Here is a 21,562-nt window from a genome sequence, read left to right as displayed (position 1 = left end):
TCGCTTCATGGACTTTAAGTACGGACACACATGTGATTACCTGTAGGTGTTTTTTTTTGTGTCTGTCCGGCAGTCGTCGCTCATTTAAGTGACAGCGGATTTAAAAGTGCAACGCTGACATTGTAAATGCAAATTTGCATTTAGCGTTTTTTGTACTCAATTTAAATTTTTTCGTCGACTGTGTGGGATCAGTCAGCTGTTAAGTTCACAACTGGAAGACATCCATGACAACAAGGCAGTCACAGATGATAGCCAAAATTGTATTAGCCATCAGCCAAAAGTGTGAACGAACAAAGAAACAAGTGACTCTTAGACGAGGCCAACGCAACTTGGCATCTCGTGAGTCAGCTGGTCGAGGAACGTGATCAAAGTTTGGAAAAATAAACACAACTCGAAAGCGAAATTTCGGCAAAGAATTGTCGCAGTGTGTGACTGAGTATGTGAGTGTGTGTCGGGAGTGTGAATGTAGTGCGAACACCAAATGACCAATAGTCATTTGGATATGGCATTCGCTTTTGCTTTTGTTTGGCACCCGCTCATTGTTGCTGCTTTCGTGCCATGAATAGTTTTGAGTAAAACACAAAAATATCATGGGACCAAACTAAATTCTAGCTGTCTGCAGGCTCTGGATGCGGACTTGACTTTTGGGTCATACGACAACCGCAATGCGTGCTGTGCACTTTATAATACTCTTCCAGAAGGTAATCTTATTATTGTAGCAACTGAGCGACATTAACGATATAGAAACTTGGACAGTTCCAGAAGTGCAGCTGGTAAACCAAATCAGAGTTTCAGCCTCCTACGAGTCGAGGATCGTTTAGCCAGTCGTTTTTCAGGAAGACAATTAGCAATTTAAAGTTTCCTTGCGTCTTTGTCGGTCAATCCTTTAATGATCTCAATAACCATTGAACTGTTGAGGTCTCTGCTGATTATGAACATTTTTACCAATGATATTACTCTTAATATTTAATATTATTTAATTTAAGATAATAAGTAAATCAATAAAATAAAAATATTTCGCATAAAATTGAATTGACATGAAATATATCAAAATAAGAATGTGTAATTTATTTTATTTTAAGATTAAGTTTGTAGGTAAAGCTGTCTAAAATGGGGTTTCATTTAGTTGTCAATCGGTTACCAACTCTGATTTAATTTAACTCTATTAAAGATATATATCATAATAGAACTTATATATCGAAAAGTTGCAACTTATTTAGTTTAGATCAGATTACTTTACCAGGAGTGCCAAATGTGAGCAAGGGTATTCAAACTAAGGTGATCTGATGTCAGTGGGTTTATTCATGTTTTGTTGGTGTTATGCTTGATATCTGTGCAGAAGCGCCTGCCTACGACATGCCACAAAGCATTTGCTGTTTTCATTTTTTTTTAGTTTCTTTTGCCGGAGTTGTTCTCATTTTGATCTACCATGAGGGGAGGGGCAAAGTGCTGCTGGCTGCTGGCCTGGCACGCAACATATTTATGGGCAGTGGGTCAGTTAGTGGCAAGGACAACAATGCAGTGAGTATGATTTGTAGTTGCTGCACAGAAATTTGAAATTGAAAAATAGGTGGAATTTTATGAGTGCCGGTAGACAAGTGGTCAAACAAGATCCAAATACCCGAATAACCGAAATAATCGAAATAACCTAAGCCTATTGCTTCAGCTGTTGACTTGTTTTTGCCTCTTGCACCTGATTTCTCCGACTCTGTGCGAGCAAAGTTCGTGAAGAGCATGCACAAAATGTGCTGCCTAGTTTCGGGCGTCGCTCAATCCAATCACCAAATACACACAAAAAAAATGAACTCACACACCCAACTACAACTGTGCTTTAATTTTTCGAAATGAAACGCGTCAAAGCGCTCTGTGCAAACAATATGTCAAAAGCGCCACCTGCCGTCGGCCACTCAATGTTTGCCAGCCTGTCTGTCTCTCTGTCCCTCCGTCCCTCTCGTAGCCTTGTTGTCTGTGTGTCTGCTGCTTTATATATGTTTGCTTAGCCGCAAATGGATTTCATGAAACATTATGATGACCGCCAGGCAACGAATGCTGACTTTAGTATATATATATATGTGTGTGTGTGTGTGTGTACACAGTTTGACTTTAATTGCCCTGCACGACGCCATGTGGGCGTGGCATTTAACTGCTAACTTATGCCAAAATGTGGTCCTTATCTGCTGGCAAATATTTTATGAGCAGTTCACGCTCGGGCCAACTACATTGAATCAGTGCAAGTGTCTATTAGCTGAAAGTGATAGTACTAACACTCACACACCCACACACACACACCCACACACACACACCCACACACACACACACACACCTACACACAGGTATTTAACTCCCATGGGGTCAGAGTTCAGTGGATTGGCCTACACTTGACGCCAAATCATAACTTTTTTTGCGCTATACCCATTAAAAATGTATAAAAAATAGTTCATGGAGTTGTGCTAAATCGTGTAACAGGCAGAGGAAAGCCAGTTCGACCCCATAAAGTATATATATTCTTGATCATCATCAACAGACGAGTCGATTGAGATCGGATAAGAACCACAGTTAGCCTACCACGTACTTCACAGCAGGATCAAGGCTGTCTCGGAGTAAAGTTGCCCTAACTAGTTCATTCTAATTAATTTCTAATTTTAGAACGCATGCAGAGCATATTTTAAGTATGTTACGAAATATTAACACTTCGATTATTAATTTTTGCATAGTTTATTAATTTTATAACTTCAATGGTGACCTTTTCATGCTGTTGTTTATTTTCCATGAAAATGAGTCAACGGACTTGGAATTTCATTACTTATTTAACCTAAGGGTATTTTGTTTTTGTTTCCCAAAGAAAAACTTTTTTCTTTCTTTTTTGTTTTGTTTGCCAAGTAAAACTGCTCAACTTTAATTTTTTTTATTATATAAAGCGGTTGCAGCATCAAAAACAAAAACTGTTATATATGTCAGAGGCCATATAAGACTACAACGACCTTGCCACACACAATTTACTGCTGCAATTTCGATAAGTATATGATAGACTATAAACAGTATTTTGGAAAATGGATTCCATACTTATTGTGCTGAAGCTCAACTTAATTTAAGAGTAAAGAAATAATTACCAACAAAAATATATTGTGAAAAACAATCTATCAATTATAATTCATCAGTTTTTCATATTCTAGACTTGGCTTGGAAGTGTTTCATATATTTATATATATGTATATTATGTGGTTATTTATTATTGACTCAAATTGCATTTCAAATTTGCTTTAAACCCAAAATTGTATTTATTTATTTCTTATTAATTGTTCAACTGTTTATTATTGATTGTTTCAAGTGATTTATAGGAATATCAATACCCAGTTAGAAAACATACACACACAAGATGTATCAGCTGTGTACTTGCTGCAATATTACAGGGTATGCATCGTTCATTAACACTTTAGCAATTAATTTCCAGCAAAACTCAAACAAACTCAACAAAAATAAACTTTAATCCGGCACGTTGATTTTTCGCCAGAAATTTTTGTTGTTTATGTAGGTGTGTGGGTGCATTCAATGTGTAGGCGTGTGTGTATATATGTGTGTTTATATATATATGTAGGTATGTTCTGCATGGAACATAATAATTTTATGGCAAGTTTCTCACCCCGCTGCTGCCACAAAATGCTGCATATTTTCCGGCGTAGCAGCGAATGCGGCTGACGCTGACTTCCGGGAGTTGCGCTAGAGACGAGTAATTATGTTCCACTAGCTTAAGCAGAGTATTCCCACACACACACGCACACACACGCACACACACACACACTCACACAACCTCAAACACATTGCTGGGAAAGTAATTAAAATGCTTGGTCCATTAAAAATTGTACTCCATGGAGCTGAGCTCAAAAGTTGAGCCTCTGACTTCTGACTGGCAACTGCAGCAAAAACAAAAAAAAAAACAAAAAATCAAAAAAAAGGAACAACCGAATCGGAACTGAACAAAACAAAACAACTTTCGACGACTGCGCAAAGCAGGCTTTCCTCTGTTGGCCCACATTTTGCATTAATTAGTCAACAAGCCCACTTGTGCCCGATTTGACCCCGTCCAAAATTCTTCCCCACTTTCCACTCACTTGAAACTTGACTCGAAGTGTGTTTGTCAAACACAGGATGGACAAAAAAATTAACAAATAAAATTTAACTGATAGCTTGAAAGCATAATTTGTACTTACAACCTGAGCCAATTGAAAATGAGAAAAGGGCATGATGAAAGTGTGCACAAATATGTAACAAGTAGAAGGAAGGCAGTATGCTCATGCACCCATATAGTATATATATTCTTTATCAGCAATAACAACCAAGTCAATATACCACGACCCTCTGTTCATCAGAGTGAACAAGCCGATCTCAGAGGTTAAAAGAGCTGGAGACTTGATTTTGGAATATAATTTCTCGCTTGCCATATACCTTTTCCATTGCAAATAAATGAATAATAGTAATGATATAGTTTCAAATTGATATACAATATACTCTGACAAATTGTCGATCAAATTTTCAAATTTAATTTATGGCGCATATGAAACTTAATATCTGTTAACCAATATGGATTTTCATATTGAAAAAAGCATTATTAGCATGCCTATACTGTGCTTAAGAGCTGCGCTTAGGGTATCTCCAAGCCGACCTCTCTAGAGTATTCCAACTTGTTTTATCTCTGTGTATCACGCTTTCTACAATTTTTACAAATTTCCAACAAACCAGAAGAAACGTCTTAAATTATTGATATCTATATCGAAAGATAAGTTACACAAGACTCATCAACATCAGAGGACTATATCGTACAGTGTCCTTATTAAGAAGATTTAAATGTCAGCAGATGGACTTTCGCCTGCAGGTGTATATAAGTTACGGCGTGTCTGAGTTGCCCATTGTTTCTTATGTCTTGATGCTTCTTTGAGCAGCTTTGGGCTTATGCACCTGGCAATGGCAGGTTCAATTCTCGAGACTGATTTTTGAAAATATTATATGAGCTGCTCGCAGCGCAAGATTGCATAGCTACGGGGCAAATCTATTTCTCATGTTCAGGACTCTCATTGAAAGTGAAAAGTTGAAGAGAATAAGGAAAATAAATATATGAGTGCAAATGCAAAACCAAATAAGTGGAAACAATGAGAGACGAGCCGGCAACTCGGCAAAAACTTTGTATATCAATCTGTGCAAAAAGTTTCCAAGAGATTGGATGAATGTGTGTGTGTGTTTGTGTGTGTGGTAATCAATAGTAATGTATGCTGGCAGGCGAGGCAGAGAGTTGAAAGGTAAGCTGCAAGAGCACTACGCTTACGCAGCAAAAGAAACACAAATTTGCAATAAAAAATGTTATGCAAAATGCAAACGAAAAAATGAGCACTTAGTTGTTGCATTTTCTTTGCTTTGCCAACATTTTTTGCCTGGGTCCCTATTTTGCCACTTCTAGAGCAAAGATTAAAGCACGATGCAAAGCTGCAGGCCCAAATTGCTATTCCATGCCACATGCGTGTGTGTGTGGCTAGTTGTGTATATGTCTAAGATGTTTTTACTCTGACCAAATTCAAATGTCAGATTCAATTGCGTACTCAGTGCTTGAGGGTATTTTCTGTTTGCTTGCCGAGTCAAATCTTAATTACTTCCAAATCACATTTTCCATATTTTGCCACACATGATGCACATGCCACATGACACATACTACACTAACTATCAGCTGAATGAAGTTGAGCACTGCTCAGTGGCCATTGGTCATATATCATAATAAGCACACCAAGGAGAGTCATTTGGCTTTGGCGAACGTTTCGGTTTCGATTTGATTACTCAAAAGTCAGCTATGGCCTTCGCCTCCAACTCGTCTGGCCACCAGTGTGGGTCGTCTATGGCATCATAAATTGCAAACGGACACCGTCACCCATACCAGCTGGGAGACTACAGACTACGTCCTGGCCTTAACTCGACTCCAGTCCGGACCAGTCGGGACATCGAGTTGTGTGGCGTGGAATGGAGTCGATTCGAGACTCGATGGGTTTCGGTTTCGCGGCCAGTGCCAAAGGCGTGCCAGTGGCTGGAGCTAAGGCAGTAGCTGGAAATTGGATGCCATTTGTGTTCAATTAGGCTATGCTAATTTGCAGTAAGCGTGGCGCGGCTTGGCTCGGCTTGGCATGCCCCAGCGGACAAGTGATGTCGTAGTTTACAGTGTTGAAAATTTAAATTTTATATTGAATTGTTTAGCTTTCAATTATGTAGTCAATTTGACAGCGCTGTTCTACATTTTTTTGCATTTATTCGATTTAGAAAATTAAAAAATATTTAATAATAAATGAATCAAAGCCAGTTTAGAATATGCAACGACCACCGAAAACCTGATTGATTGAATGGCGAATGCATATAGATTATTTATTTATTTTTTTAAAAATATATTTGCACAAGGAATAGTGAAAACTATCAATGAATTTGTGGAAAAAACTCATTTAAATTATATCAACAACATATTCATGTTGACCCCCCTTTCCTTTAATACATATTGTTTGGTTTGTTTCAGAAGCTAAATTTAAATTAAGTTTAACGCCTTGTCAATTATTGAGTAGCGGTCAAATATTAAATTGCCTGCCAATTGTGAAAACCATAAAATATTGCATCAGGCAACCAACTAATTATGGAAATGTGTCACAGATTTCACACAGATCTGCATAGTGGTTATCACTCATATGTCACTCGTACTCGCTGCATGATTGCATTCACACACACCCATATGTGTATATATATATATATATATATATATACATATATATATGCATATCTTTCATGCAGCTGAGTGTTTTGATGAAATCGTTTTCATGCATTTGATTGGATTTGGCAGTAAATTCGTTATGGGCTCGCTGATGCGTTTACCCATCATGATATCAGCAAGGATATTCGTCGGCATCGATGTCGACGTCGACGTCGATGTTGACAGCGACGGCGACAGCGACTCCGATTTGCACTTAATTGCATTAATATTGTGGCTGGGGCAAGAACCTGCGCAGCTGTTTGCCACCCTGACAATCAGCGCAATTCAATTTGTCGTCACCGAGCTCAACCCCAATTGAGTCAGACAGCACAGCACCCGAAAATTTTCAATATGTATCAATTTCGCTTACCCTACTTTCCCTCCCAGGGCCCTACACACAATTTAACCCATCTCAAACAACAATAAGTTAAGTATTAAGGTGTAGCTTAAGTCATAGTGGAGTTGCAAGAATTTATTATTAATTTTTCAATGAGGCGTTAAATTAATATAATTATAAAATAATTAATAACATTTATAGTAAGTATAACTATAAGGCAAGATATTTTATCTTAGTGCGTAGAATTTCATATTTATATACAGTAAAAGGTAAGTGTATTTAAAGTTTAATTAAAGTCGATAGTTTTTATATATTGCGTTAAATGAAGTTGTATTTAATGCTTTAAGCTAAGTTAGAATAAAAACTATAAAATTGTATATTGTTATCTTGTACCTGCTGAAAATAAAAATGGATAAGATTATTTGTGTTCATACTGTATAAGGTATAATTTTGTGATATATATGTTTTGTACACTATGTTGAAATTAATTTAAAACAATCAATATTTATCAGCTAATTATAAACACGCTCAGAGTATGTAAAATTCGACATAGCACTAAGAATGCGGATTTCTTTCTGACATTGCCCTAAGAGCCTGGACTCAATATTCAATTCCCGGCAAAATGCCTTAATGCGCTCACGTTGCCAGCGCCCCGGGACGGGCAACCAAGAAAACAGGCCACTTGGGCTGCCCTTCTTGGCCCCTGGCCCAAAACCCGGGTCAGTTGTGGAGTGTGGTCTTGGGCTCATAACCATTTGGCTGCTGTGGCGCCATTGGCCCCTTTGACACTTTGCCTCATTTTTGGCAATTTTTAAGCAATTCAATTTAATTTTATTAGTTTTGGCAAAACTCAAACAACTGGGACGATGCGACGATGCGACGGTACAACAATAACAAGGTAGGCGTTCCGCGCCCCTCACCCCTCATCCCTAACCACCACAATCACAACGAACCTTTTGTCTGCCTTTTGTTGAGCTCATAAAATCGGCAAGTGATACATACACACACAGATACATATTTATATGTATTTCATTTGTTATGCTCTTCACTGGCTTCGGCTACTACTATTTTTGGTTGGCTTTTTATAATACTCGATTTTTGGCCAACGTCGCGCCCGCCGCATAAGTTTTAAGTCGTAAAAAGTCCATAAAATGCATTGGCAACTTTTCTTTTTAGCCCAGAGCTGAGCTCAGATAGTGTTTGACATTTGATTTTATTGTTATGATTGCCAAAAATGATGTGCCAAGTGCGAGTCCATGTGTGTCCACTAGTGAACTAGGCAATGAAGAGTTCGGAACGGTTCAGCTGTGCGCCGTATATTATGCTCAAAAGTTGGCCACTTAAGCGTCAATTACTTTTACAGCTTAATTATGCGAATGGGACCCGCATGGACCTGCCTGGCTGGTCAAGAACAACAACAACAGCTACTTTCCACACACAAATTGATATTGGCCAGAACGGTCATCATATCATGCAAAACACCCATAAATATCTCATCAAAATGAAAATATCAAGAAACGACCATATCAAGATACGGGACTCAACTACGGCGTGTGAGCAGCGCATTAAAAGTCTAATTGGAAATTACGAAAATAGTGCAGCGGGAATATAATTCATTAATTATATTTAAACACTATTTTCAACATTGCCGGACTCTTTGCCACTTCATGGAGTACGTGGCCCCGGTTCCGGTTTGCGTTGCCGTTTCAAATTTTGAGAGACAAGTATATATGTATATATAGTCACAAAATGTGCAGCACATTGAAATAGACAGCAGATATCTGATAGGAGAGTAAGTTATGTCTTTCTGAGTAGATATATAAATTGGATTCTGGCGGAGCTGGTACTCCAAAGAAGCAAGTTAGAACGCTCGAGGCGAGAACTTGTCATGTCAGTATTCGTTTTGTCAATATGAAATACTTTTTTTGTTAGCAAAGTCTTTGCTTCTTATCCATTCCTACCGAAATTTTCACAGCTTATAGATAATATGCCATGGTACATTTCATTTTAATTTAAAGACTATGTCTTGCATATGGTATACGATAACTTATATTCCAACTTCCAAAGTATAATTGTCTCCGAGATTGGCTTGCTCATACAGATGGAGATAGGAACATGAATAAATCGATTCGGCTATTGATGCTGATCAAGAAAATATGTGCCTTCTTGAGTCGCTCTTGATGCCATTTTTTCTCAGTTGTTACTGAGCGCAGGGTATGAAAGGGAAGAAACAAAATCAACCAATTAAGCTTGAGCCTGTTCTGTGGCATTCGGAAGTGTTGCGGGATTGTTTCGTGCTCTGCCACTGCTTAATTGATTGAAGCCAATGCAATAAAAGAGAAGGCGAAACCATCTAGTGTCCTCACCAAACCAAACCAAGTCAAACCGATCCAAACCAAATCCAACACCGAACCAAACCACCAAATCAAATCAGTTTTATCCGCAAATGGTGACAAAGGTAAAAAAGGCAAATAAGGATTAGCAAAAAGTGAGGGAATTGAAAGAGACCTGTTATGCTTTGCTATGAATCCCAATTCTCAAAACGCAACTATACATGACACTTTGACCATAACCAAGAATTAAACCTAGACTTGGACCTAGACCTAAACATAGACCTAGACCTAGACCTAGTCCTAAACATAGACCTAGACATCAGACCTAGACCTAGACTTAGGCCTCGACCTAGACCAAGACCTAGACCTAGACCTAGACCGACACCTAGACCTAGACCAAGACGTAGACTTCGACCAAGACCTAGAACAATTTGGTAAACATTTAATCAAGGATATCTCACAATTCACCCAACTGTCCAATATGCAAAAAACTCGCGAAATAGCAAAAAGAAGCTGAGCTGCTTCGTAAATTCAAAGATAAATATAAATCGAGCGTAATTCGGACATAAAACGACGCAGGTGCTCAACCGGACCCAAAGGAGCGGGGTCAGGAACAGGGACAGCCAACTGGTGTCCACGCGGAAGCGTCATTTTGTCGACATTCTCTTTTATTTTGTGCACAAATCGATTAAATATTGAAAGCGGTTGCGGAGCAATGTGTAAAATGAAGCTGAATTGGGGTTTTCAATGAAAAAAGGTACAGCAAATAATGCTAATTCAAATTGTGAACGAGTGTTCCCTTTTTGGCCCTCATCTCAGGTGATGAGAGGGTTTTCTCTGCTCTCCTTGTACTCGATTCAAGTTGACTAAGATGTCTCTTCATGTCGCTTCAATTCCAATCCACTTAAATTGATTGAAATAATAGAAGAAGAAGAAAAGGAAGGGAAAGGCATGCTACGCATAGAATATTATGCGGCAAACAGAACGTGGCAAGCACCGTGCCCGAAACGAGTATGAGAATGTTTTAATTACAAATTCTTCAGACTCTGTTCTGCGCACTTTTTGTGTATGCATAAATATGCGTCTCTTGGGCGAGTTATGTACATATGTATATGTGTGTGTGTGTGTGTGTGTGTGTGTGTGGATGAGTGGGCGTTGGGTGCCAACTACTATGAAAATGGGCACCATTGTCTGTCAATAAATTTTCTTTGCGCTTTTCGCTATGGCCAGGCCACGTTTGCATTTCCGGTCCGATGCAGCAGTGGCAGTGATAGTGGGGGGAGCGGAAAAGCTGCGCACGGAAACCTCTGCAATGGAAAAGCTTTTGAAATAACTCTGAACCAAACGGAACGTTACGAAATGGTCAAATGGATGCGGTAGCTACCCCTGCCCCAATCTCTCCCTCCTTGCAGCTGGCTTGCGCACCTGTTTCAATATTCCTTCGTGTTGCACCAAAAATGCTGTGCTACCAGTTTCTGTCGATTCATGGGCCGCATTATGTAATTGATTTGACTGTGATTATAACCCTAGGACAATAAGCAGCATGATCTCAGCAAATGCCCCTCAAATCCATGCACAAACATTGCATTATCAGCAGCAAACGAAAAGCAGCAGCTAAAAATATTTGGCAATTAAGCATTGAGCATCAGTTCGGAGGCGTTGCCCAAAAACCATTTGTGTGCCGCTGCCAGTTAATGGCATCAATACACGCAACACCAGCTGTCGCATCGTCTTCCAGCTGCCAGCCCTACCCTGTCCACCCTTGGGCTTGGCTCGGCTCGCTGCTGCATTTATGAGTTATTTGGTCAAAGGACAATGTCCTGTGTCCTGTCCTGTGTTCGGGACGGTTGCATTTTGTGACTGGTCGTTAAATTGTTTTGGGCTTTGCTAATTTATCTACAGCATTTGTTTAATTTATGTAATTGGCACTGAGCCTAAATCATATTGACAGCAAGCGAGCCCTAAAGCGTCAAAGCGCCTTAAAGCCAACAATTAGAAGAGTCGACACACTGTAAAAAAAAAAGAAGAAACTCAAACGAGTTGGAGTATAAATAAAATTAACTACGAGTTGCGGTTACACATTCCAATTTGCTGTTGTTGCATTTTATGCGGCTGTGAAAAAGGCGGCTATGAAAATAAAGTGGCCGCCATGAAAGCCCGCACAATACACAGTGAGCCCTGTGCTCTCTGCATTTTGCTATTGAAGTTGAGTGAGCAGACTCACCCCCTCCTCCCCCTCTTTACTTCCGCCCCCAGCACCTTTTTAACTCCTCTTGCCGCGCCACATTCAGTTAAGGCATAAAAAATGCCAACAAATACAATGCGCATTGGCAATAGCGTTGAAAAGAGCAACAAAGTTGCGCGCATAGTTGGGGCAGCACACCAAATGAAAGAATCGCCACACCGCTCAACCACCCAACCACCCACACATCCAATCACCCACACAGGAACCCACGCACAACTCCGTCCATCCGGCACAATAGTTTGCGTTTTAAACAAATGAAAAGCGGAGCCCCAAATGAAAAAAAGAAAAACACAAAAATAAATAAATAAAAGCACAAACAGTTTTATTGAAGATTGCGAAATGTACGTATACCCGCACACACCCGCACACACCCACACACACACACACATACGCACACACACGCACACACGCAGAGACAGAGCCACACATGCCGTGCAGCCAGAAAGGTGAATACGCAAAAACGCTGGCAATCGAAATTCCATGCCGAGCTATCGCCATTTTGTTGTTGTTATTTTTGTGGTTCTTGTGTTTTTGTGGCATGGAAATTGTGCGAATTACCAGTCGCGTATACACACTCTTACATAGTTGATAGAGTGAAATAGACAAAGACCGAGCAGCACACAAACTGAATGCCAACACCAACAGACAACAGACAACAGCCAACACCCATCACCCATCACCCAATACCACGCGTGTGTTTGTTGAGCACACGAATTAAGTCCATTTGCTTCAAAATTTGACACATTGCTCCAAAATAAAGTGCGTAAACTCGGAACATTTTTTTAAAATTCTTTTGGTGCCCAGGAAAATTCTGAATGCATGCAAATTTCTTGTTTCTTAATTTCTGTGTACATTTTTCTAAAAAGTTTCTAAAAAAAAAGTTACTATTTACAAGGTGTTTTTATTTATTTGCAATATCTTTTTATTTCTAAAAACAAGTAGTCTTTCTAGATTTTCTAAAATTCAAGCAGATTTTTTTCTGAGTGTATTATGCTTGTGGTTGTTGTTGCTTTAGTTGTTGTCCATGTTTGAGTTATTTAATTTTCAGCATTCTCGCTGAGCAAGCAAAGTAAATGCAGACACCGCACCCAAATCCCAAAACCTACAACTACAAGTCTGGCTTGACTATAAAGTTGCAAGGCACCCAATATTGTAGCAGACACACACACTCACACACTGACACGCACACACATTCTCACCCACTCACACATACACAACTTATTTGCATTTATTATGCTCTTTACAAACAAAGCGTTGCGTCGAGCATGTGAATTTCCGCCTGTCAAATTATCCATACAACAAAGCATTCTCTCATTGTGTCCAACAGACAAAATATGAAAATATTGTCAGGAAAAAATTTGTGAATATTAGTGAGAGACATTGCAAAGTGCAACCAACTAAGCTGAGAGAGATATTTACCTGGAACTCGCTGGTTGACACGTTCTCACCTTGGCAATGTCACGTTTTATAAACATACTTATGCCCTGACCATATTGACAAAAAAGTATACAAATATTGGCAGTGTTCTCGTTGGACAACTTAAAATAAGTTATTTGTTCAAGTTCATCTTGTCGTTGGCAAAATTGATGCTTTTTGAAGAATATCCTCGTGTCTAATTGGCATTTATTTTATAAATTTTGCAAGCAGCCCTGAAGCATAATTGATTTTCCAACTGAACATAAGCATAAGCATCTGTTTTGAATTTTAATTCATAAAATATCAATCCTTTCACATTTTGCTATTGCTCGCTCCACATCTTTAGCTTTTAATTAATTGAATATTAAGTTTAAGCTCTTAAGCTTATGAAAATTACACCATAAGCTTCATCTTCATTGGAGCGGTAGCTTGCCATGGGAAACTGACCCTCATAGTAACCACTTGAGCCAAGTATAACGCATCATATAAAGTAAACATAAACTGTTAAGTATTCTCAAAAAATCTCTCATCTTGCATAAATAAAATCTATAAATCAGTAATGAAATTTTGAGATTGTATTTTATTTAAAAAAAAGGCAAGCTAAAATGCAATGGTCGAGATAGGTCGCAGGGGAGATGCCAAAATTCAAATGAGTTTAAGTATTTAATTATTTTAAGCATCGCAAAATCGAGACTAAATCAAGAATTTTACAGTCTAGGTTTGGTTAACAAAATCTGTCTATCAATTAATTCTACATTTGTGTCTTTTATGTTTATGTCACATACTTTTGCACAATTTCATTAAACCCTTCTTCCAATTTTTAATGTGTGCAGGCTATAAAAACTACACATAAATAACATATCCATAAAGCTGACTTGCAACTCATGAAATTCTTAGATTCTATTTAATGTAAGCCAATAATGAAATTGTTTTTCGATATACACAATCGATTTCGTCTCTATTACTTTTTAAATGATTCCTCTTTTTTTTTCATTGAAAACAGTCAATATTCAATATTCAATATTCATCGAGTGATTCAGTCTTGATATATTGAAATCATATATAAATAAATAAACTATTATTTCACAAATGGTTGAATTGCTCTTTTAATTCTTGACTTTAAATAAAGTAACCCATATAAGCAAAGTGCGGCTACCATTTTTTTTTTTCATTTGCCACTTATGTTGACCATAGTTTGTTCTTTGTATGGATTATGTGAAAGATGCAACAATGGAAGTTTGTATTCAAATATAATTCTGTTTTTTAATGCAAACACGAAAGTACACAAAAAGTGTCGCATGCAAAAAGCAGAACGTGTGCAACAATTTTAACATTTGAATGGCAGGAGAAGGACAAGTAAAAAGGAGAATGTGGGGATTGGTGAGTGAGGGGGGGTTTAGAAGCAACAAGCGACTTTAGCGCCATTCACAGGTCCAGATAAGATCCGAGTGGTCATTAGTGTCGTGTCAACAGAATGGCACTCTGTACTGGCGCCTTGTTTTTTACACACAACATGTATGTATATATATATATTTATATATATATATATATATAACACAAACCACTTGACCATAAACAAACTTTACACCTCACATTGTGGCGTGAAGAGTCCTGAAGTGGACTGAAATAAACACTTGTGTGTGAGTGTCTGTGTGTGTCTGTGTGTGTCTGTTTGTGTGTGTGCGTGTGTGTGTACCGTGTGTGTGCGTGTGTGCCAACTAGCGAAGTGAAGCGCAGTCCGAGCATTGTCGTTGTTGCCGTTGTGTTTGTTTGTTTGTTTGTTTGTTTGTTTGTTTGATAAAGGCAGGAGGCCTGGAGGCTGCCAGGACACCGACTAACTGCTTCTGCTAGGGGTGCACAACACACACACTCACACACAGACAGTAAGAATAGGGGTAGGCATTAGTAGGAAAGTCGAGACAGGCAGCCGCTGAGCGGCACTAATGGGCACTGGACACAGGCCACTAAAGGTGTGAGCCAACTCTTGATGCCAATGAACACCGAGAGAGAGAGAGAGAGAGAGAGAGAGAGAGAGAGAGAGACGAGTGGAAGTTGTAAAGAGACAATTGGCCTGCTGAGTTAGTCGGCTAATTGTATGACTGCCTTTTTATTTACGGCTCGTTGGCAGATTATCAATTGAGGAACGTTTTTTAATTGGCATTTGACATTCAAATGTGAAATGCGAAATGTGTGAATCTGTCAGCACAGTTGCAGATGCAACATAAAAAGCAACGCAGCATGCGGCAGGTAGCCAGGCACTTAGGCGCCATTGGTGGCAGCAACAGCATCAACAACTTTCCCTTTTGACAAAGCGGCATTTGAATGGGAAAGTCAAGGACAAGCCAATCAACGATGCCGGGTCGCAGGCTCCAAAAAGAAAGCAACAACAGCAACAACAACACTTATAAGTGTCGAATGTTTGTGACAGGCAGTGGCTGTGGCAGTGGCAACCAGGATGCTGCAGGAGCTGTGGCTAATTATAAGCACATTGAAAATTATAAAATCAATATGCGTTTTTGGGGAAAAAATGCGATGACAGGCAGAAAACCAACAACTAACGAGAAACAGGGGGAGCACTGCGTATACCCTGTAACCATGTATCCTGTACTGGGTATCTCGAAACTACAGAACGGTACACAAGAATTCAATAATAATAATTTTTTTTTACGAAATCGATTATTGAAGAAAATTATGTTAAAGAATTATGTTTGTTCAGACGCATTTCAAGCAAGCAGGTCATTTTAGTTTCAGGTTTGATTTTTTAGCAATAACAATTTATTGGCTACAGAATAAGACACACTGAGCTTGTGCTTAAAATAATTCATATATTTGACAGATGACTTCCAACTCTCCAGTTGTCATTCAAATTGAACAAGTGCCAGCTAACAATTAAAAGCTGAACTGTTTATAGCTGGTAATCTACACGAGGTATCTGCAAGTCGCACACTTTTCACCTTAGCATTTGCTTATGCTCATCTTTTCCTCTGATAAAATTCAGGCAAATGGTTGCCATATGGTCGCACTCAGTCTCGTTGTTGTTGCAGTTGTTGTTGTTGTTGTTGCTTGTTGTTGAAACGCTTTCGACACGCCAACATGACCACAAATGAGATAGTGTCTACCTACGCCCACATTTTATTGTTGTTGCCTGATCGACAGCTGTAGGTGTGTATCATCATTTCTGCTTTGTTGTTGACGCCCCCCACGCCCTTCGCGGCACGTCCTGTGAACAGGATTCGTTCGCTTCTCAGACACTTTGCCCATCAAATGGTCAACAAGGGGGATTGAAAATTGCGCAAGTGTCTGTAATAAGCAGAAAGGTGATTTGTAGAAGTGGAAAATGGAGCCAGACAAATATCGATGCTGATCAGCACACAATTGGGTATTTATTAATAATTAATAATATTAATGAATCTTAAGGTTGAGTATTAACTAGACTACAATTAATATAATTTAAGTTAAGCAGTACAGTTTTTAGTCTGGGTGAATGAAAGAGATTTCTTTTTATTATTGCCACTATCAAAATAAGGATAATTCCGTTTGGAAACCTATCTTAAAGCCATCTTCAGTGATTTTTTTTATAAAACTATATATATGTAAATTGTTATGCTTCATCTGCCAGACAAGAGAAGATCCTTATCCGCCTGGGATGGTCAATATAGTTCTTTCGAGCGAGAGCGTATAGGTTAGATTATCCACAGTTGAATAGGGTTGTCGTGCTGTTGGGCTACATCCTCTTAGAGAGCTTCACGGGTACACCACCCTTTGGGAGCAGAGTTATTCCGTTAACAGTGAATTCAAGCTCGCGCACCTCCTTCCGCATCTCAATCGTATAGTTGGTCAGTATTTTGGTCAGGGCAATCTTCACGTTCATCTTGCCCATTCTGGCAGCTGCAAATAATTCGAACAGACAAATTCAGATTCAGAATTTCGAGTTTACGGTTAGTAGCGTGCTTACCAATGCACTGACGGGGTCCGATCCCGAAGGGCATATAGGCGGCAGGCGTATAGTTTTTGTGCTCCTCTGTGAAGCGTTCCGGTTGATATCTGAGTGGGTCTGGAAAATATTCGGCATCACGATGCAAACCCATCACCGATATGATAATTTCTGTGCCCTTTTCAAGTACCAGCTTGCTGTTTGGCAACGGATAGTCCTTGTTGCACATGCGGTTCAGCAGCGGTAGAGCTGGATATTTGCGAGTGGTTTCTGCAAAGCGTACGGAAAATCTGAGTAAAACAAATTTATGACAACCACTTTAAGCTACAAGTCAGACTTACCCATTATGCACAAGTCCAGATATTTCATGGCCTGTATACAATCATAGTTGAGCTCTCCATTGTGCTTAGCCAGTGTCTGATTGATATCCTCCATCAGCTTGGCCAGCACATCCGGATTCTGTGCCAGCTCGTATAGAGTGAAAGCTGCCGTTGATGCAGTCGTTTCATAGCCGGCCGAAAAGAAAATAAACATCTGTGCAGCAATATTGGCCTTTGACAGCGACTTGAAGCTGTGTCCAGCTACTTGAGCCGACCAGACGCCATCATCCTTGTTGATTTGGCCGGTGTTGCGGAGCTGCAGCAATAGTTGCAATATGTCACGACGCTCAATGTTGTTCTTCTCCCTAACTGAAATCGTGTGATATACCAGATCTCGCATTTCCTTCTGGCCAGAAAATTGCCAGCCCAAGCGATTGAAAATTTTCTCTAGCCTGACAGGGGATTGATATCAACTGTGTTTGTTAAGCATAGGAAACGCATAGTCCTTTGCTTACCTGGGATATAAAAAGGTTGTTGTTCCACGCAGAATATTCTTAGCAGTCGGCTTATTAATCTCATTACTTATGTGACGCAGTTCATTGTTGGGTTTTAAAAAGCTGTCGACATCCAGACCGAATATCGTCGAGGCAATAATATCAATAGCAAAGCTGAAAGAGCAATTCGATGGAGTAATGTACACAAGCGTACTATGTAATTCAGACTATTTGCTTACGATGACATTAAATTCTTCATATCGACTTCTACAGTGCCCGTCTGCTCTATTTTTCCATTCAAATGAGCCATCATCTTGTCCGCAACGTCCTCCGCAGTGCCAAACATACCCTTCAGTTTGCCCGATGTAAATGATGGCGATAACTTATTGCGCATTGATTTCCAGCTGCTGCCCTCCATGGAGAACAGATTCGCGGACAAGGGATCATGCTTCTCATCCACGTAAACGCCACGATCGTGAAAATGGGCAAAATCCGTGGTCAGCACATCATGGGCGATTTGTGCATCGCGCACCAGCAGCGCAGGCCTCAACGTAAGATAGATGCCCACGAAGGGTTTACTGCTGGCCAGGTACATGTCATACATGGCCAAGCCGAACGATCGTTTGTTCTGGCGCACCGAGTCCAGGGCGCCAAGGGGTATGCTTGCCTCAATATAGGGGAATCCCTTCCGCTCCCAGAAACTGAACGTCCACCTCAAATAGACGAACAGCAGCGCCGCTAACGCTAGCAAAATCAGTAACACAATCATTGTGAATATGAAGTGAACGCCAAGCGATTTCAATTCAAACTAACTCACTAAATGCTGGGACAACTTTATAGTCGTATGCTGTCAATGTGACATCTTATCGCATTGGAACCGGCTTGGCCATGTTTTGATTATGCCACTTGCGTCTTATCGCTTTGGTAAAGAGAATTTGGTTAGTATTCACAATGACAATGCACAATCAGGTTTGAATTTTGCTTGTAAGAATGACGAGTTTTAAACATTCCACATATATACATTAGATAGCTTTAATATTTTACTCGTACTTTGTTAATATTGATAATACTATAAATATATATATATATATTTGGTTACAGTTATATAGCAATATAAATATATATATATATATATATATATAGCTGCTTGCTAAAAAAATATTACTCTAAATATATACAGGGTATACAAGTGTTTAGTGATGAAAACTGTTTATAATACGCTTATCATAATGAGGAAGCAAGCATGATTTTGATAATGAATGATTTCGTAAATATTGGCGCCATGTCTACACATGAAAAAATAACAGTTGAGATATTTTTTGATTATTTGAATGTGTATTAGCATTGTTTTTTATAATTATATATTTATTTATTGTGCATATTAACCATCAAATTTGCAAGGTATATTACCGATAACCGTCCTTAAGTATCGATAAATAAAATTGTATGGCCACGCCCACACTGGCAGCCATAATCGCCAAAAGTGATTATTGATAAGGCCGCGTATCTTCCACAATTTTAAAGATGGAGTCAGCAAACTGCAACGTTCTCACTTGTTTTTCGTTGTGTTGCAAGTGTTGTCAATGACTTTTCATAAGGATCATTCTATTGACACTTCACATTGCGGCCCCTCCCTGCATATCCTGCATGTCCTGAATGTCCTGACAGGGTTGTCAGGAGTCGCACCAGAAATCGAGATAAGAGCGGACTTCAGCCGGCGAAATTGAATATTAAATCGAATTAGGGCTTCATCAATAACTTGCAATTAAGTTTGAGAAGCCACCCTCATTATAGCGCTTCCCCCTCTCCCTCTCTCCCTTTCTCTCCCCATCCCATCCTCTCTCGCTCGTTTAGATGTCAGCTCTGCCGTGCAGCATTAGACAGCATTTAGCGGGAAAACAAGCGCTAACAAACGAGTAGCAGCATGTTCTCTCACACACAGAGATTGCTATCTTAAAGCCAGCAGTTCTCAATAGCCACAATTGAATTCCCCTGCGGTCAACAGGCAAATCGTTCTCCCCTCCTCTGCCAAGGTCTTAAGTATGTTTGTAATTTAGATTTATATGCTACCCCCGCTACCCATCTATATACCGCATAGGATATATCTCTATATATATATATATATATATATATATATTGAATGTTGGCGTTGATTATGTTTGATTTATGCGACAAGCGAGTTTGCTGTTGAGGCAGAGGGGCAGTCCATGGGGGTTGCTGCTGCCACAGTCGGAGATGTGTTAATCCAGCGGGAAGCAGCGGGAAACAGCGTTGCCTGGTCACAAAACCGCTTTCACTTTCATCTCGGGCCTTGAGATAGGTATGAATTTCTCTACGACACTTTTAATTGCTGGCCAAAAACTGTAAATGACACCCTCATAAATTGCCGCTCTTTGTGACATTAAGATGGAGTCACTAGGGGCTGGGGGAGGCCTGACGGCTTGTCGTTCGCAGTGTGTCCAGCTGTCAATCACATTTAGTTGAGTGCGTAAAAAAGGAAACGACCATTTAACGACAGGCCATCAAAAATACCAAATACTCGCTACGAGTGAGAATCACAGCTCGAAAACTGGTTAAATCAGCAACAAGGCAAGAAGCTTCATTAGACGAGCGATGGCATTTAATGAGCCCTCTTAACTCTATAAAGGGGGTGGAGAGGCGGTGGGTGCAGGGAGAATTTTATTTGGGTGGGGGTAAGTTGCTGAAATCTTATGATGCATTAAAATTTGCAAGTTTTGACTTTGCTTTGTGCTGCCGCTGCTGCTGCTGCTGCTGTTGACTGCTGACATTTGTGTGTCACTGGCACGTTTCGCATGCTTTTAGGCGCTCGCACACACACACACACACACTCGTACACACACACACACACACAAGCACACACGCACAGGCAGTCGCAATTTATGCAAATGTCGCTTTTCTGCGTAGCTGACTCGCTTTTTTAATGAGCACATAGCGAAAGCATGAGCAAACGAGAGAGAGAGAGAGAGAGAGTGTGGGAGAGGGAGAGGAAGTGAGAGAGGCACACACACACAGAGGCACACACACACCGCAAACCAGTTGTGTATGCATGTGTGTGTGTTTGGGTTGTGTTGATGCCTTGACTTGCCGCCTGAGAAGCAATTAAATTGAAATAAGCAAAAGTTTTTTTCTGCGCCAGTCAAACTGTTGGAGCCATAAAATCAAGCGGCAACAAGCACACAAACAACAATTGCCACGCCCCCGGCAGCATTTGAAGTTCATTGGGCAATCAAGTAGATTGCATTTTTGCAGCCTTGTTTTCCATTTTGTTCCGATTTCGATTTCTTCGAATGCCAAGTGAAAGTAGAGTTTGTCGTCGTGGTTGTTGTTGTTGTTGCTGTCTGTCGGAGTACATGCAACAACAGCTTCCAAAGCTGCGGCAAGCAACAGTCTGTTGGCCATTTGAATAATTGTTGGCCCAAAAACAGGCCGCTAAATCCACCTGAAATTGCCAAGCAACACCCAAAATGTAACTGCAACATGTATCTAGGTATGAGTTGGCTACATTTTAGTACAAACATGTGGCCAGCCACATTTTAGCTTGGACACATTTTTAGAAAACATTTAATGCACGGCAACATTTGTCGAGCAACATATTGCTACGATTATGTTGCTAATGCTGATAACAGCAGCCAAATGTATTTTATTATGTGTTTTTAGCCTTAAAAGATGTAAATAATTTAATAATATTTGATT

The 21,562-nt window shown here is 39.8% G+C and overlaps 1 protein-coding gene across 1 annotated transcript; it reads right to left on the bottom strand.

Annotated features, from left to right (window-relative positions):
• Window positions 1–16,454: 16,454 nt before the first annotated feature.
• On the bottom strand, window positions 16,455–18,652 carry LOC6567703 (probable cytochrome P450 6d5). The gene is made up of 5 exons (XM_001994260.3): window positions 18,088–18,652; window positions 17,870–18,022; window positions 17,376–17,806; window positions 17,056–17,304; window positions 16,455–16,988 (listed from the first exon to the last, which is right to left on the bottom strand). The coding sequence occupies exons 1-5, from the start codon at window positions 18,615–18,617 to the stop codon at window positions 16,825–16,827; spliced, it is 1,527 nt and encodes a 508-aa protein (XP_001994296.2). The 5' UTR covers window positions 18,618–18,652; the 3' UTR covers window positions 16,455–16,824.
• Between the last annotated feature and the right edge of the window lie 2,910 nt (window positions 18,653–21,562).

The sequence above is a fragment of the Drosophila grimshawi genome, unplaced genomic scaffold (genome assembly GCF_018153295.1).
Source record: "Drosophila grimshawi isolate 15287-2541.00 unplaced genomic scaffold, ASM1815329v1 contig_311, whole genome shotgun sequence".
In the NCBI taxonomy this organism is placed as follows: domain Eukaryota; kingdom Metazoa; phylum Arthropoda; class Insecta; order Diptera; family Drosophilidae; genus Drosophila; species Drosophila grimshawi.
The sequence above is the reverse complement of the archived record's forward strand: the minus strand, read 5'-3'. Positions and strand labels throughout refer to the sequence as shown.

Coding starts and splice junctions, on each gene's coding strand:
- LOC6567703 (XM_001994260.3), bottom strand. CDS start 18,617: ATGATTGTGTTACTGATTTTGCTAGCGTTAGCGGCGCTGCTGTTCGTC. Junction 18,023..18,087: donor ATGAAGAATTTAATGTCATC/GTAAGCAAATAG, acceptor TTGCTCTTTCAG/CTTTGCTATTGATATTATTG. Junction 17,807..17,869: donor ACAACCTTTTTATATCCCAG/GTAAGCAAAGGA, acceptor ATCCCCTGTCAG/GCTAGAGAAAATTTTCAATC.